Below are 18,256 nucleotides of genomic sequence, written 5' to 3'. Positions count from 1 at the left end.
AAAACAGAAAAGGGCCAAATAAATGTCAGGAATTAAAAACCATAACTACAGACATGTTATGGATTAAATTGGCCCAGGGCTATGATTTACAAGCTCAAAGGTGGTTTAGGAAACCTGCCAGTTAGGGACTATAACTTGATTTAAATGGTGATAAGATTAAGAGTCCTTTGACAGACCAAATTAAATCTTGGATGAGCAAATGATTGAGAAGGGAAGAGTATCCAAGCAGAATATGAGAGAATAGAGGTAGTAGAGTGTGGGTGGATTCCAGGATATTGTGGGCGGGGAATGGCAGACAGTGAGCTGGTTAGATAGGCAGGGACCAGAGAAAAAGGATCTTATATGTCTTTTGAAGTTAGAGGAGGCAATAAAAGAATTAAGCAAGTACAATGATTAGATACGTGCTTTAGAAAGATCACTCGTGTTAGTGTGGTTGGTTGTTTAGAAATGCTTACATATGGAGACAAAGGGACTGATTCTTAAACTCTCCCAGTGTTTCAGGTATTAGATAAAGAGGGGTTTAAAAAAAGAGAAGTGGTGGAGGAGATTAAGATTTAGATTTACTTAGATGAAGCTGGAAGCCGTTATCCTCAGCAAACTAATGCAGAAACAGAAAACCAAACACTGCATGTTCTCACTTATAAGTGGGAGCTGAGCAATGAGAACACGTGGACACAGGGAGTGGAGCAACACTTACTGGGGCATGTTGGGGGAGAGTGGGAGTGGAAGAACATTAGGGAGAACAGCTAATGCATGCTGGGCTTAATACCTAGGCGTTGGGTTGATAGGTGCAGCAAACCATCATGGCACATGTTTACCTATGTAACAAACCTGCACATCCTGCACATGTACCCCAGAACTTAAGAACAAACAAACAAACAAACAAACAAACAAATAGATTTAGATCTGGGCATCATTTGTGTCTAGAACTAGCAACACCATGGGTTTTAATGAGATTCTCTAGGTAGTCAGAGAAACAAAAGACAGCGTGGCCACTAAAACATGGAAAGAAGAGAATTCTGCAGAATCCTGAAACTATCAGATACGTGATGGGGCACCTGGTGGATGCAGGGAAGAGAAGTAGAGAAAGCATGAATTAGAAATGAAGAATTAAATATATCTGAAATTACTTGGCTGAGAGCTCTTCCGGAACTTACATGTGCTGAATATTTATGTTTGTGCCTCTCTGGCCCAGCGAATACTGAGCTGTTAAAGAGTTAAAGACAGACCACATCTTTGTAAGTTCAGTCTCTTGCATTTATTAGGCTCACAAAATATGTTCCTTTTATTTGGATTAGACTGGCTACAACACGCATAGGTTGTGAGATAGCCAGTTATAGGGAGGCTGAATGGTCTATTAAAACTAGATAAATCAGGGAACCGTGGCTAGAACAGACCTCCAGTTTCTGTCTTCCCATCAGTGTCCATTGGACTCTACCACCAACAAAGTTAGTATTCTTTCCAGAAAAAAATCAAACTCTCCAGGGACTGAACCCTCTAGTTCCCAGACTTAGGGAAACATGCCCTTCTGTTAGATCTTATGAAGGTGAACCTATGAGGCAACCGATTGCTGAGTGCCTTCAGAGCTTCAGTGAGCAGAGCTGCTATACATCTCTGCCTCACGAGAACACACCTGTTATTTCATATGGCAGAGAAAGCATGGCATTGATGAACACAGCCATTGTTCTGCCTTCTGTCCACCACAGCCTCCATTTCTGAGATGTACTTCTTTTATGTATATCCTCATCTTCAATTAGTTTCAGATTTTATAGATTTTTCCTTGAGCTGGTAGGTATATATTTTATGGTACAATTTGATTAGTTTAATTATTTTTTTTTTGGTCTTTTAATGTGTACATTTCATCAGGAGCAATGTGTTTCTGAGTTTGGGGAGAAATGACAGTCACACTTCATTTATGTATGTATATGTCATTAACATGAAGGATTTTGTCCATGAGCTTAACGTTATTATTGCCAACGTTAATTCATGGGACTTCCCAGGAAGTCTTGTAACACTGTGACCCAGGTCTTATGGGGTAAGACACTAAAAGTGAGAATAAAATTATGGAAACAAAGGTTGGAATTATTCTTTTTAGTCCTGCCTTTAGCTTATTAGATAACACACTCTCCCAATGATATCTTAATATTTTAATTCATATTTATTTTTGTTGGACCAATTAGCATATTAAATTTTATGAAAAGCTTTAATCCAAGATATAGAAAGAAACAGAAAATTATGTGAATCATCCAGATAAGTGAGGGTGTTATAGCCTAGAGAGACTTTGAGAAGTACTGACCTTTTTATTGACCACATTATTTGGCTCTAATGCAATAATGCTAGAAATAAATAACAAAAAATAACTAGAATGACATCTACAGAAGAAAGTAAAACTATAGTACAAAGAACTCATGGGTCATAGAATAAAGTCCAACAAAAATAAAAAATCAGAATTAAATGATGTGAAAAACACTATAGAGCAACTAGTGGGATGCAGCTAAAGCAAAACTATATATTTCTAAGGATAGAAATATATAGTTTTAAATACTTATATTAGATAAGAAGAAGGCCTGAAGATTAATGCACTAGGCATCCAAATTAGTAAGTTAGGAAAAGATTAACAGAATATACTAAAAGAAAGTATAAGGAAGGAAATAATAAACTTGAGCAGAAATAAATGAAATAGATGAACTATATTAAAGGACTAATGAGTTCAAAGGTTAATTTCTTTTGAAAAGACTAATGAAAAACTGAAAAAATTGATCAAGGAAAAAGTAGAAAAGGGCCAAATAAGTATCAGGAATTAAAAACTGTAACTACAGATAAGGTATGGATTGGAAAGAAAATATTGAAAATAACTATATAATGAGACATTTGAAAACTCTGAAGTACATAACTTCCTGAAATATATAGCAAAGTTTTTCAAGAATATAACTTACTGAAACTGATTCAGAAATAAATAGAAAACTCAAATAGTTATAAATCATTAAAAATTTGAATCGTCAGTTAAAAATATCACCATAATGGAAACAGTAGTCTCTGATGATTTATAGCTGAACTCTACTTATAGTATACAAATCATTCCAGAATATAGAAAAAGATGAAATGCTACCCAACCTATTAATGAAGTTAGTAAACTTTGATACTAAAACCAAATCAGAACAATACACACAAAAATTATAGGTCAGTATCTTTCACAAACATAAACGTGAAATTTTAAAAACAAGTTAAACTAGCAATATATAAAAATGAAAATATATCATGATCAAGCTGTGGTTATCCCAGGAACTTATAATATGGGTTATTATTTGAGTAGTAATGTAATCTATTACATAAATAATATATTAAAGGGTTATAATCATATAATAATGTAATAAATGTAGAGAAACATATTTGACAAAATTTAACATTCTTTCATGATAAAAACTCCTATCAAATTAAAAATAGATAGGAACATCCTTAATATGATAAATGGTATAGAAGAAATGCCTATAGTAAACTTGATACTTAACGGTGAAATGTTGACAGAACCCATTTTATGGGCAGAAACAAAAGTAAAGATGTTCATTATTACCTGTTTTATTCATGATTTACTGATTTACTAGCAGTATAACATATGAATGAATAGTATATTTACTGTAAAGAAGAAATAAAAACTTATTCACCAATGATGTAATTATGAAGAAAATACAAAATAATCTATATATAAATTATTAATAGGAAAATTTAGGCTGGGTGAGGTGGCTTGCACCTGTAATCTCTACATTTTGAGAGGCTGCGGTGGGAGAAGGATCACTTGAACTCAGGAGTTCAAGACCACAGCAAGGCACCATCTCTAAAAAGAAAATTAGCCAGGCCTAGTGGTGCATGCCTGTAGTTTCAGCTGCTTGGGGGGCCGAGGTGGGAGGATTGTTTGAGCCCAGGATTTCAAGGCTGCAGTGAATCATGATTGTGCTACTGTACTCCAGCCAGTGTGACAGAGCAAGACCCTTTTGCAAAAAACAAAACAAAACAAAAAACAAACAAAAACTAGTATAGTTGCTGAAACCAAAGTGATATGCAATAGTCAATTGCCTTTTTATATATTAGCAAAAATAGTGTAATTTAAACATTATAAAAAAAAAGAGAGCACTCAAAAGCAAATGGAACAAAACCAAAAATTGACAAATGGGACTTAATTAAACTAAAGAGGTTCTGCACAGCAAAATAAATAATTAACAGAGTAACGGCTACCTACAGAATGGGAGAAAATATTTGCAAGCTCTGCATCTGACAAAGGACTAATATCCAGAATCTATCAGGAAGTTAAAAAAATCAACAAGAAGAAAACAAATAACCCATTGAAAAGTGGACAAAGGATGTGAACAGACACTTCTCAAAAAAAGACACATATATGCAAGCCAATAAACATGAAAAAATACTCAACATTACTACTCATTAGAGAAATGCAAATTAAGACCACAATGAGACCATGCAGGGTGGCTATTATTAAAAAGCCAAAAATAACAGATGTTGGTGAGGCTGAGAGGAAAAGGGAACACTTAGGCACTGTTGGTGGAAATGTAACTTAGTTCAACCTCTGTGAAAAGCAGTGTGGAGATTTCTCAAATTACTAAAAATGGAACTACCATTTGACCCAGCAGCCATAATTGATACCATTACTGGAGTGGGTATCTACCCAAAGGAAAAGAAATCATTCTCTCAAGAAATATCTGCACTCATATGTTTATCAAAGCACTATTCATAATAGTAAAGTCATAGAATCAACCTAAGTGTTCATCAAATGTGGTACATACACACCATCAAATATTGCACAGCCATAAAAAAGAATGAAACCATGTCATTTGCAGCTGGAGGCTATTATCCTAAGTGAATTAATGCAGAAACTGAAAACCAAATACTGCATGTTCTCACTTACACGTGGGAGTTGAACAATGGGTACATGTGGACATAAAACTGGAAACAATAGACACTGGAGACTCCAAAAGTGGGCAGGGAGGGAGGGAAAAAAGAGTTGAAAAACTACCTATTGGGTACTAGGTTCACTATTTGGATGATGGGTTCAATAGAGGCCCAAACTTCAGTATTACTCAGTATGCCCATGTAACAAATCTTGCACATGTACCTCCTGAGTCTAACATTAAAGCAACAACAACAACAACAGCAACAACAACAACAACAAAGTAGTGAAGTTATGAGAGTAGGGTCGTTTAAGTTTCTTTGTTTTTTGGCAGGATAATGAAAGCATTAATTATCTTCACATTGGTCAATTCATGCACACATATGAAAATGTAATTATCTAAAAACATAAACGAAATATCCAAATTTCCAAATGGCAGAAAGTAAAATACAATTTTAAAGACTTAATTAGTTTGGCTGAATTAAACAGACCAAAATTACACCAACAAATGATGAGTTAAAAAGTAACTTGAGTTTGAAAAAGGCAGCCCAAATATATTAGTAATCATAATTGATTTACTCTACAATATTATCCTAAAAGTTCCTGCCAATAGAGTAAGAGTGTAACACATGAGAAAAAACCATAAAGATTGGAAACAAAGAAACATTATTATTTGTGGAAAATACAAATAGGGAAATCAAAACAAATCTATCAGCAACTATTTAAAAACATACTGAGTTCTACAAGTATGTTTGATTGATAGAAAAAAATCAGTAACTACAAAAGCAGTAGTATTTCTATACATCAGCAGTAAAAACACATATGTAACATAAGAGGTATGATTATAATTGCCACAAAATGTTGCTTAAATATAAATCTAATGAAATAATTGCAAAATGATACTGGATGAAATATATAATTCATGAATAAATAAGGAATTATATTCTGGGATGTGGAGACTCAATATTTAAAACAATTCAGTTATTCAATAAATTCAATGCCATTTCAATACAAAGATAGTACTTAGGAATAAATCTAATAAATGATGTACAAGTTTTTTTAAATGCAAAACTTTATTAGGAGATACTAGGGAAGACAAACCAATGTAGAGGTTAATTGTATTCATTCAGAGAAAGACTTGGTGACATAAAGATGTAAATTTATTATAAATTAATTAATACATTTTATAAAATTCTAATAAAAATCCCAAGAGTTTTTTTCTGGGAAGTGCGATAGGTGTGACTTGCCAACCTAATTTTAAAACTTACTTGGAAGTGCAAGTGGCTAAGAATAGTAAATACACTTCTGACTACAAAATAACAAGAAGGGTGACTGGTCCTATCAAATATCAAGATGTATTACAGGCATAATGCTAAAATTTGTAAACTGATGTGTGGTGTTTGTCTGAGGTAGACAAAACTGGCTGCTAGAACAGAATAGAGATTCAAAAACATATCCATGTACATATGGAAATGTAATATATGACAAGTGATTTTTAGATCAATGGGGAAAGGAAAAACTCTCCAATAAATGATGCTGGGGCAATTGGTTATCCATATAAAAACTGGATATTGGGTATCAGTTCCAGATGATTAAATAATTGTGAAAGATAATGCTACATAAAATTTAGAAAACTGTGCAGGAGGATGTCTATTTGAATCTGGAGTAGGATGGGATTTCAAAATGTTCCCAAAATTGTTAATTTAGAATATATTAAAATTAAGAACATATTAATATATTTATCAAAAGACATGATAAAGTGAAAAGCCAAACCACAAACTGGGAAAAGCTATTTGCATACATATAGCAGATAAATAATTAATATGGACTTTTATAAAGAATTCCTACAAGTCAAGTAGAAGACAAACAATCCAGTAGAAAATGATAAGAGGTATGATTATAATTGCTGCAAAATGTTACTTAAATATAAATCTAATGAAATAATTGCAAATTATTTAAACAGTCAAGTATTTGACCTAATTGGGCCAAATATTTAAACAGTCAACTCAGAAAAAAGGACTAAGGAAATAGACTCAATCTCATTACTAATCTGAGAAATGAAAATTAAAATAACAATACCCTCTTGATTAATGAAAATTAGAAATCTGAAAACTCTGAACAAGGCTGTTGAGCAATGGGAATCACATGTATGGCTTCTTTGGAAAACCATGGCATTACTTGGTAAAATTAAAGCTGTGTATATTTTTGAACCAACCATTCCCATGTTAGGTATAAATCTTAAGAAATGTTCATACATGTGCACAAAGAGACATGTACAAGAATAGCAGCATTGTTGGCAATGACAAAAGAACTGGAAATAATGCAAATGTCGCTCAGCAGTAGACTGGGTGAATAAATGGTAGTATGTTCATGTAGTAGGATACTACATAGCAGATAAAATGAACTACAGCGACTCACGCCAGCATTGGTAAATCATAGCAACATAACGTTCGGTGAAAAAAGCAAGTTACAGAACAAATATGGCATGATTCCATTTATATGAAGTCTCCAAACATTCAGATGGAAACAATATATTGTTTAAAGATCCAAATGCGATAAACTCATGAAAAAAAATCAGGGAACGATATACCCCAAATTCAGGATATTGATTATCTCTGGGTTGGGGGCTGGGATGGGGAGTAGAATAGTATTAGGAAATCATCCTCAAGGGCTTCAAAAATTCTGATTGTTTTGTTTTCTAAGCTGAATGATGGGTACTTGGATGTTTATAATATTCTTTGTATATTAATGTATGTAATAAATATTCATTTGTATCACTTCAATATTTAATAAAAACAATTTAAAGAATATTTGATAAACAGTCTGTAACGCCCTTAGCTTGAAAACCTCTCTCTTCTTTAATTTCTAAATTAATTATTCGGGGTTTTTGCTGCTTGAAATTTAGGGATCAGGCCAGGCGCGGTGACTCACGCCTGTAATCCCAGCACTTTGGGAGGCCGAGGCGGGCGGATCACGAGGTCAGGAGATCGAGACCATCCTGGCTTACATGGTGAAACCCCGTCTCTACTAAAAAAAAAAATTAGCCAGGCGTGATGGTGGGCGCCTGTAGTCCCAGCTACTCGGGAGGCCGAGAAAGGAGAATGGCGTGTACCCGGGAGGCGGAGCTTTTAGTGAGCCCAGATAGCGCCACTGCACTCCAGCCCGGGAGACAGAGCGAAAGATAGTTCAACTAATAAAGAAGTTTGTTCAGAGAAGAAAAAAACATTTCTCCATATTGCTGGGTTGCAGAATGGAAGATGAAGATAGGACCTTATGTTTTGCATATAGAAGATGATCAGAAAAAGATCTGACTTGGAATTAAAATAAGGAAAAAAAGAAGTAAAACTGACTTCCATTTCTTCTGAGCAAGAAAACATTTGGTTTCAGAATTTTCATTGAACTTTTCCTTCCACTGAAGTTGCTCTGCCTGCCCTTAAGCTGGTTTCCTGATAGTCTACCATTTGAGGAATCCCGGGGAATCCAATGTCCTGACACATTTGGCCCTGTTCGCAGGAAGAGGAGGTGTGGAGAGCAGCTGAGGATTTTATACGGTCTGGCTTCTGGGATTGCTGTGGGAACACAGCTGGAGAAAGCAAGCACACACAGAGGCCAGGTTTGCAGAACAAGAAGAAACTGAATTACCAGCAATTTGAGGCAGTGCTGTCAGACAGTCTAGTTAATTTATTTCCAAATAATTAACTGGAGGACCTTAATTATATAGATTAATTATCAGCCATCATCTTCATTATCACCATGTTTACTGCCACCAAGAGCACCTTAAACAGAGCCACAGATACTGCTCAAAGTCAGTTTAAAATACGAGTCGTATCTTCCAAGAGTTTGTGAATTAAGCAGCAAAGACGAAGATGTGGTCAAGAAAAAAGCACAGACAAATGAACTTCCAACATTAAACTAAGGATACCAGCTTAATGGCAGATTCTATTGCTTGTAGTTTTTGGCCATGCAGACTTATTTAATAAGCTTTTGCATCCCCATCCCATAAATAAAGCTTGCTGAAAAATGATTTCTTCATAGTCAATATTTTAATTATTATAAATCCCATAGTCCTGAAATCATACTTTAAAAATAAAAAATTAAAACAATAATTTCAGTTTCATAGAATCTTACTGATGCAGAATACTAAGCTAATTGTTCACCCCTTTCAAACTCCACAAATATTACCAATATGTCAGTCACATATGTATTATCTTCTTTGATATGCAATATCCAACTCTATTTTTAACATACTTTTCCCCTTGTGGGCTTGGCTGTTCACTATCACTCCAAATATTTCAAGTTTGACAAGAGCCTGGGCAGGTACTGGGGTACAGGGAGAGAGCATCAGCTTGGGTTCAAATCCTGATTCCATCACTGGCTAGTTTTGGGCCTTTGGAAGTTACTGAAAATCTCTCAGTTATTTAAAAAGCCGCAGTTTCCTCATCTGTGAAGCCAGCATAATAATCTCTATCTTAAAAGAACACAATTAAAACCTGCAGTACACAGCAATTGCTTCTTAAATGTTAATTCCTTTGTTCATAAAAAGTAGCAAAATGTATTAAATTATTTGCTGAGAGTAAATAGAAGGTGAAAGAAATATATTACACTTCACTTGCTCTAATAAAGCCTTCAGAATTTCAGGACAGGTGGCTGTTGACAGTTACAATATTCCTGTAGGGCAACAGAACTCTTGGATTTGGTCCTGGCATGAAAGTTGCAGGACCAAACCTCTGTCTTTCTGCACTTTCAAATACAGAATTTGAAATGACATATGAGATTTTATAGTGTTACAGAAAATATCTTGCTGAAAGATGATTCAACTTGAAAGCAAATGAAAAATAATTTGATTAAGCCTTGAGAAAAAGCAGTGAAAACCTAGAGATGATCAAGTAAAGTAAATTTTCAGTTAATCTGCTTGGTGTCATGATGAGCACTGGGACTTGTTTTTTAAATGCTGACAAGGCAACACTAGTTGCCTCCTGGGCTATAATTTTACTTAAATATCATCTAATTATTTTTTTCCATAATTAAGGTAACAATATATTACAAAGCATTTGGAAAGTAGAGCAGTAAAAACCATGCTATTTCTTCCAGACTTTTGCCTATATACACAAAAATGTGTATTTTTTTGTGGCTGCAATCATAGTTTGTATGCAAATTTTCAACTTGCTTTTTTCAGTTAATATTGTGTCAAAGCATTTTAAAGTGCTAACTGGTATATTACATTCAGTGATTTATTTAGCACATTTTCTATTGTGAATTTTCAAGTTGCTTCCCAATTTTTGCTGTAATATATAATTACTGTGAAGAACAACTTTGCTTTTGAAATTTTTAAAAGAATTTTTATATGTGAGGCAATTCAGGTTTTAGAAGGAAAATAAAAGTATCAGCTCTGAAAACAGTATTCAAGCAAACCTCCTTCAGGTTCTTCTCCTTGTGCCCAGCACCATTTATGAATTGTAGTTTTTAATTTTTATTTTATTATTATTTTTTCACAAATTTCCTTCAACCAAATCAATCCTGACTTCTATCAGGTTCTCCCTGATGCGCAACTTGCTTACGTTGCAATATGCTGGTAAAGGCAATTATACTTAAAATTTAGCTTCACTTAACCCAGATAATGGTGCAAGGTCAATGAGAAAGAGGAAGACTAAATATTTAAAAATGACTAGAGAATTTTATGAATACATTTACTCCCTAAACCCAAGTGAGAGGACTGGATTGAGTTGCACAAAGGTCATCTTGTCTTTCATTAAAGCTGCCTTTGCCCTTTATCTTTCTTCTTATTCCCTCATTTTTCCCTTACCCCCAGGCTATTCGTCCAAGGATTTTGAGGGCTCAATGGATTTGTCTGTCCTCTTTTCCTCCTCTCATAGTTTCTGTTTTCCTTCCCCGCCATATGTCCAGTGCCCAGAAATGCAGTTTTCATCACTTCAGAAGAAGAAACTGAAATGCCAGTGGTTCTCAGTGTTTATTTTATTAATTATATTATATTTTTATTATTTAATTTGTATTATTAATTAATAAAATTAATTCAGTTAATAAATTATTATTAATATATTTGGTGCTCAGGACATATTGAGTGCCATGTGCCAGGTACAGTGCTAGGTGCTGGAAATTCAACAACACTGTTTGGTTAAAGAGGATGATGGGAGTGGTGGTTCTCATTGGATATCTGAAGGCAGAGCTGGAGTTAGCTAAGCAAAGAGCTTGTGACGTGGGAATTTCTGACAGGGAACAACTTTTGCAAAGCTATGTGCTGAAAGCGAACATGTAAAGTGCAAGGAGAAGGAAGGCCAAAGTGTCTGAAACCCTATTCCTGTAGTGTAGAGTCCGTCTCCACATTGCAAAGCATAAGGCTCAGTTGTCTACTACTTTCCTGTCAGTATCCTCTTTGGAGAGTCAGGTTAAATGCTTCTGAAAAGTGCCCAGAATCCCAGTGCATTTACCTTTTTTCATCATGTCTATAAGATGAAGAGGTCCGGCCACTGGTCCATATAAACATCTTAGAGAATGTTGGTCCAGGGTCTCCTTTCCTTACGGTGGATGTCCTGGAGGAATGGCAAAAAGACCTAGAAGAGGTACACACTGAAGTTAACAGCAACAAATAGCTCTCAGTGGATTGATTCTTAAATAACAACAGGGTTTTGGTGCCATAGGGGCAGTGGTTTTCAATCCCGGCTACATATTAAAATTGACTGGGAATTTTTAAGAAAACACTAGAGCCTGGTCCTCTCTCAGAAATTTGCATTCAGTCTTTTTAAAGCTTCCTTAGCTGATTGTAACACACTGCCGGGATTGAGAATTACTGCCCTAGGAAAACATGGTTTTCTAATTGATGTTAAAATCCCATTTTCCCCAAAATATCTCCTTCAAAATATCACTTTGGTGTGGTTTCGTACTCTGTACTGTGCTGTATTTTTCCAAAATTTTAGTTCAGATTTGGATACTAAAACTCAACTTCTTCTTTCCTCTTCAATCTGTTTTTTTTTCTAAAATGCTGACAAGTGTGACATGTTGGTGATGAAACGTCATCTTTAACTGTGCCCCAGTTTTGCCAATGTTGTGGCATCTGCCCATGGCAGTTGAGTCTCTGCCTAAGAAAATTACAGCATCAGTGGCAGCTGATACTCACTGGCTTCTGGAGAAGCCAGGTTTATAGGCTCTAGAGTCAAGATATTTTAAGGACGTTGTGCGTTTATTATTATTATTATTATTATTATTATTATTATTATTATGACTTGGCTTTGGGAGAAGTTCTTTCCTGTCTAAGCACAGCACCAAAAGTAGTTAGCTATTATTGTTTTCCACATAATAATAATTTTCTTGGGAGTTAGGAACATTAAATAAAGAAGTCTTAATCATATATACAAGTTAAAATGATATTTAACACATTAGAACAAAGGAAGGAAGACTGGTGATTCCTTCATGGATGCATAGTCATTAGTGGCTTTCAGTTTGGTTAAGCACAATATTAATGATAAGCATGAGACGGGAAATAACATTAGCTACTATATACCATATTATCTACTATATACCACACACTTTGAATGTATTATTTATGCACATATGTATTTCATGAAATACACATGCATATATCTATGTTATGCTTATACAATGAAAACTCCGCAAGGTGGGTAGTGGTATTATTTCCGGGTTCTAAATGATGCTTTCAGAAGGTTTAGATTTTTGCTTACATTTAGAAGAGGTAGACCCATGCTTCAAACCAGTATCTACTTGCTTTCCATTCTTTTAGTGTTTAAATTAGAAATATATTCTTTAGAGATGAGAACTTGCTACATTTCCCAGGCGGGAATGCAGTGGCTATTCACATGCACAGTCATAGCTCACTGCAGCCTCAAACTCCTGGGTTCAAGAAATCCTACCTCCTCAGCTTCCCTAGTAGTTGGGACTACAGGTGCGTGCCAATGTGCCTGGTTTGGCTTCAGCTCTGTAATGTGCATATGAATGACCTAAAGATTTTGGCCAGTTGTGGTGGCTTATGCCTATAATCCAAGCAATTTGAGAGGCTTAGTAGGGAGGATCGCTAGAGTCCAGGAATTTGAGACCAGACCTGGCAACATAGCAAGATCCCATCTCTACATAAAATTAAAAATAAAAATATTAGCCACGTGTGGTAGTGTGTGCCTGTAGTACCAGCTACTTGGGAGACTAAGGTGGGAGAATAGCTTTAGCCTGGGAGTTCCAGGCTGCAGTGAGCCGTGGTTGTGTCACTGCACCACTCCAGCCTGGATGACACAGTGACACCCTGTTTCAAAAAAAAAAAAAGATTTGTTACAATTCAAATTCTGCTTTAGAGGGTCTTGGGTGGAGCCTGAGAGCCTGCCTTTCTAACGAGCTCTCAAGCAATGCTGATATTGCTGGTCTTCAGACAACACCGGGTAGCAAGGGATCAGAGCGTGCACTCATAATAAGTGATTGGTTATAGGCTCAGTTTTGTCACTAACTAGCTGTGTGACCTTGAGAAAGTCACTTAACATCTCTAGGGCTTACTCTGTACCGTGAAGAGTTTGAAACTGTTAGCTTCTAAGATTCCTCTCAGCGCCAATATTTTGTGATTCAATAAATTGAAGAATGGATCTAAGCATATACTATGTCGTTGTGTATTTACTTTCTGGGATTAGGTCTGGGAATTGATCTCCTTCTATAACCCTTGGGTCAGCATCAGAGCTGTGAGGAACAGAGACTGTGTAAGGTAGAACAGAGGCTGAGAGTTTAGTAACCAGTATAGATGCAAGAATTCATACATCTACGCTTGTTCTAGGATAATGGCAGGAATCAAAGGATTCACCTGAATGGATGCCCTAGACACTAGATTTAGAAAGACGTAGAAATTAAATCTGCTATCTCGTTAAATGGCTTAGGCCTGGTTGTTTAAAGTTATTTATGTTTCTTTTTGGACATCTCTAAAATATCAAATAGAATAGGGACTATATCCATTATTAAAACCAGTTAACTTTCAGGAAATAAGAATACTTTTCATCTAAATTGAATGAATTACTTCATAAGAATGAGGATTGGCTTAAACTTTCAAGAAGTTATTTCAACTTGGACTCTGGTGGAATCCTCTGATTGCTTTAGTCATTCCTTCACAGGGTTTGGGTACAATTTGAGTCTAGCTAAACCAATAAATTCCTGAGTGCTGTCCTGTTCCTGGCTATTAGGCAGCATTTAATAGACACATCATACAAATTATAAATGTTTTGAAACTACACAAAGAGAAAGGAGCTGCAGTGATTTCAATACATTTAGTATATTTTTCAGACTGTGTGTCATTATTCCAGCATTGCATCTTTGCTCTGTTTTAAGATGATATAGAAGGAGGGAGATGAAATATATATTTATTCTAATGAACTGTCTAAATCTTGTTGGAAAGGACTTAGTGACTCCTCAGTTTATTCCAATAAGTGGATTTGGAGTGTTTCTACCCTAGTTTTCTTTCATAAAGACAAACTATTATTTAAAACCTGCTAAAGTCATTGTTAATTAAAATAAAAGGGAGTAGCTGCTTTAAAGGCAACAGTATAAAGGTTCTGTGCAGGTTAAAAAAATTTCCAGGCTTCAAAGAAACACCTAGAATTCCAAATATGTTAATGGAAGCTGTCTTGGAGGTTCTTTCCCACTCAAAGACAGCCCTCCTGAACTCCTTAAGAAATTAATTCAGTTTTGCTCATTTTATAGGACAAGAAACTTTTCATTTGAATTGTGATCAGGATAGGGATATAGAGACCAAAAAAGAAAGTACTTCATACAATTTTGTAATTTGGAATCCTAACATAAAACAGAGATTTGTGTTGTATAGTGGCTGAACAGAGCTGTGGGCAGTGAGGAGAGGAAACCTGAAACTAATTCCACCATTAAAGGATCTAGGAACTGGAGCGAACCTGGCAGAACCATTCCTATATAACTGCAGATGAGTATGATGTGAAAATTCAAAGCTAAAAGATATAATCTCAGCCCTGAGTAAAAGGAGGGAGTCAGTGAGAATGTGATAATTTCCCTGTCTCAGAAATTTATAAAGGGCCTTTTCCATTTCTCAAGCACACACCTTGCTAGTTTCTGTTTCCATAATTCAGTTAGGCCATTCCTTCTGCCTTCATGGTGAATGAGTTACCCTGTTTCAAAGCCATCTCAGATGACCCTCTTCTGTGAGGTCTTCTCTGACCCATATGAACAGCTTCTTCATCTCTGCTCCCAGTTCTCGGTACTTACTTCTGCTAAGGCAAGGCAAAATCTATCCTGTTTGTGTGCAAATCTGCCTCCCATGCTAGCTTATAAGCATCTGTAGGGCAGGACTGTCTCATGCACCCTTACAGCACAATCCAGAACACACATTAACACACTGGCTGTATTTGCTGCCTTGACCATCTAAGTATGTATTGGGAAATGTGGCCATTAGTATGACTTTGGCCTCATGCACTGTGACTCATCTGCTTGGTGCAGTTGATGTTTCCTTTCCGACCCTTCCCTTAGCTTGCACTGTCTTTCATTCTTCTTACTCTCTACTTCTTCTCTTTCCTTCTCTCGATTGTCCAGCTCCATCTATCCCTTTCATTGGCTTGGACAGAAAATTTCTGTTGCTTGGTGAAGTATCATTCACTAAGGTTTTCTTTAGATAGGGCGGCATGGCCTGATGAAAAGATAAGTGAGAGCAGCAGATGGGGCCATTTGTTTGTTTGCCTCCTGGCATCACCATATGCCACCTCTGTGACTTTGGACAAGTCAATTTAACATCTCTGAGTTTTTGTTTCCTCAACTGTAAAAACGGGAATAATAATATTTGCCTTTCTGGGTTGCTCGGGAGACTAAGTAAAACAATACATGTAAAAGTGTTTAAAGTAGACCATGAAACATAATAACATAATAATTGGTTAGTGGCACACACTAACCAATAGTTTACTTCTTTTTCACCCCATTATTAAACTTAAAAACAAATGGATTGAATTTTCTTTTTGTAAAAAAATTCGATTAAATCACTTTGTACTTGTACATTTAGACTATTGATTCTTTTTCTTATGTGTCAGTGGCACTCAATAGAGGAAAAGTGGTTTTCTGAGATATAGGGTGATAAAATCTGAAGTACTTTCTCATTAGCACTAAGTTCTGATACCCATTCTGAGATATAAAAACATAAAGATAGTGCCTCTGAATGCTGGCCACACATTAGAATTATCTGGAAGAATTTAAAAAAATACTGGTACCTGGGTCTCACTCCAGGCCAATGAGAACCTCTGGGGGTGGGTCTCTGGCATTAATGTATTTTTGGAAGCTGTCCAGGTAATTATGATTGGCAGCCAAGAAACACGACTATAACCTCTCAGGTTCTGATTTCATTTAAGTTTAATTATTTATGGATACTCTTTCTGTTTCTAGAAGCTTCTACTGGGTGCCACTTCTCAGTGGTTTCTCACTTCCTACCAGTGCTGAGGCCTCAAGGTGACAGCTGCAAGGACAAGTGAGATACGGGGCAGGGAAAGAAAAAAGTGGTTGCAGTTTTCTAGTGTCAGTGGCCCTGAGCTACGCATTTGGGATACTCTTAATGAACTCTTCTTTACTAAATGAGCAAGCAGGAGCCCATGGAACTATTTAACACATATTTACATGCCTAATCTTGCATAAAACTGTAACACTAATGACATCACTCTGGCAACTCAAAAGGTCACTCTAAGCACAGAAATTTAGGGTTGCTTCTAATGTATGAGACTATCTTTGTAGGTGGCAAATTATATATTCTCCTTAGGAACTGAGTTGTTTTGGCTTCAGGGCCTTTGGGGAGGAAGCCAAATATATGGTGATAATTTCAGACTTAGTGATTTAATTAAGAAAATATTGGTACATCTTATTATATGCAGTTTTGAATGTCATTGGGATATTTTCCCTCCAAATCAACTACATACTTTACTTCGTTTTAGTTCATTCATTTGCCAAACATTTATTAAGTGCCTCTTACATTCAGGCGCTGTCCTAGGTACTGTGGGGAGCAAAACATTCAGACCTGCTTCTAAGGAATGCAGTCCATGGAAGAGTCAGAATAACAAATCAACATTTGTACTACACCAGACCAGCTCTCTTCTAAGGTTGCTATGACTTCCCAGCAGGTATATATAATAGTTGTCTCTCCACATTTACTTAAGCTCTCAGCTTGCTGAATTTGATATCATTGCTCATTTCCTTCTACTATAAAGAGAAATGTTGTAAATGCTTTGCAACCTTGACTTAGAGGACAATGACCTTTTAGCTTTCCTTCTTATTATCTAGCTGCTCCTTCCATTTCTTTTGTGGATTCTTATTTCTCTACCTACCCTTTAAATGTCAGTATAATTTTGGGAACTAGCAAGTACTACTGAATAGTCTCTTGATAATGCTTCATAACAATAATGAAAAATACTTTTCTCTCCCAATTTGGTGCCTAGAAGATTGAGTGAATAGCCCTGCCTACTGCCCAGTTGTAAAGGAAAAGAAGAGTGCATTGCAGAACATTATTGTCTTTGAGAAGAATGAAATAAGAGAGAATATATTCTTTGGATTTTCATTGCAGACTTCTTTTCTTTCTTTCTTTTTAATTTTTATGGGTACAAAGTGTTGTACCCATTCACAAAGTGTTGTACCCATAAAAATTAAAAAGATATACCATGGGGTATATGAGTTATTTTGATACAGGCATACAATGGGTAACAATCATATCAGAGTAAATGGGGTATCCATCACTTCGAGCATTTATCATTTCATCGTGTTACAAACCATCCAATTATTACTCTTTTAGTTATTTTAAAATGTGCAATAAATTATTGTAGACTGCAGTCACCCTGTTGTGCTATTAAATACCAGATCTTATTCATTCTATCAACTATATTTTGCACCCATTAACCGTCCTCATTTTCTCCCTCCATTCCTGACTTTCCTTCCCAGCCTCTAGTAACCATCCTTCTACTCTCTATCTCCGTGAGTTCAATTGTTTTAACTTTTAGCTTCCACAAATGAGTGAGACCATGTGAACTTTGTCTTTCTGTGCTTGGCTTATGTCACTTAATATAATGACCTCCAGTTCTATCTGTGTTGGAATAAATGACAGGATCTATTTTTTTATGGCTGAATAGTACTTAATTGTGTATATGTACCACATTTTGTTTATCTAGTCATCTGTTGATGGACACTTAGGTTGCTTCCAAATCTTGGCTATTGTGAATAGTGCTGCAACAAACATGGTAGTACAAGTATCTCTTTGATATACTGAATTGCATTCTTTTGGGTTTATCTAGCAGCGGGATTGCTAGATTATAGGGTAGTTCTATTTTTATTTTTTTGAGGAACCTCCAAACTGTTTTCCATAATGGTTGTACT

At 35.8% G+C, this 18,256-nt stretch overlaps 1 protein-coding gene across 1 annotated transcript in view; it reads right to left on the bottom strand.

Annotated features, from left to right (window-relative positions):
* Positions 1-18,256, bottom strand: part of KCNMB2 (potassium calcium-activated channel subfamily M regulatory beta subunit 2) — a 302,321-nt gene that overhangs the window by 25,039 nt on the left and 259,026 nt on the right. The window contains exon 2 of the mRNA XM_003256483.3: positions 11,344-11,466. Within this exon, the coding sequence (XP_003256531.1) occupies positions 11,344-11,399 (56 nt within the window). The 5' untranslated portion in view covers positions 11,400-11,466. The remainder of the gene's footprint in view (positions 1-11,343; positions 11,467-18,256) is intronic.

The sequence above is a fragment of the Nomascus leucogenys genome, chromosome 11 (genome assembly GCF_006542625.1).
Source record: "Nomascus leucogenys isolate Asia chromosome 11, Asia_NLE_v1, whole genome shotgun sequence".
NCBI classification, from domain to species: domain Eukaryota; kingdom Metazoa; phylum Chordata; class Mammalia; order Primates; family Hylobatidae; genus Nomascus; species Nomascus leucogenys.
Note: the sequence above shows the minus strand (reverse complement) of the source record. Positions and strands in the feature narration are given on the sequence as shown.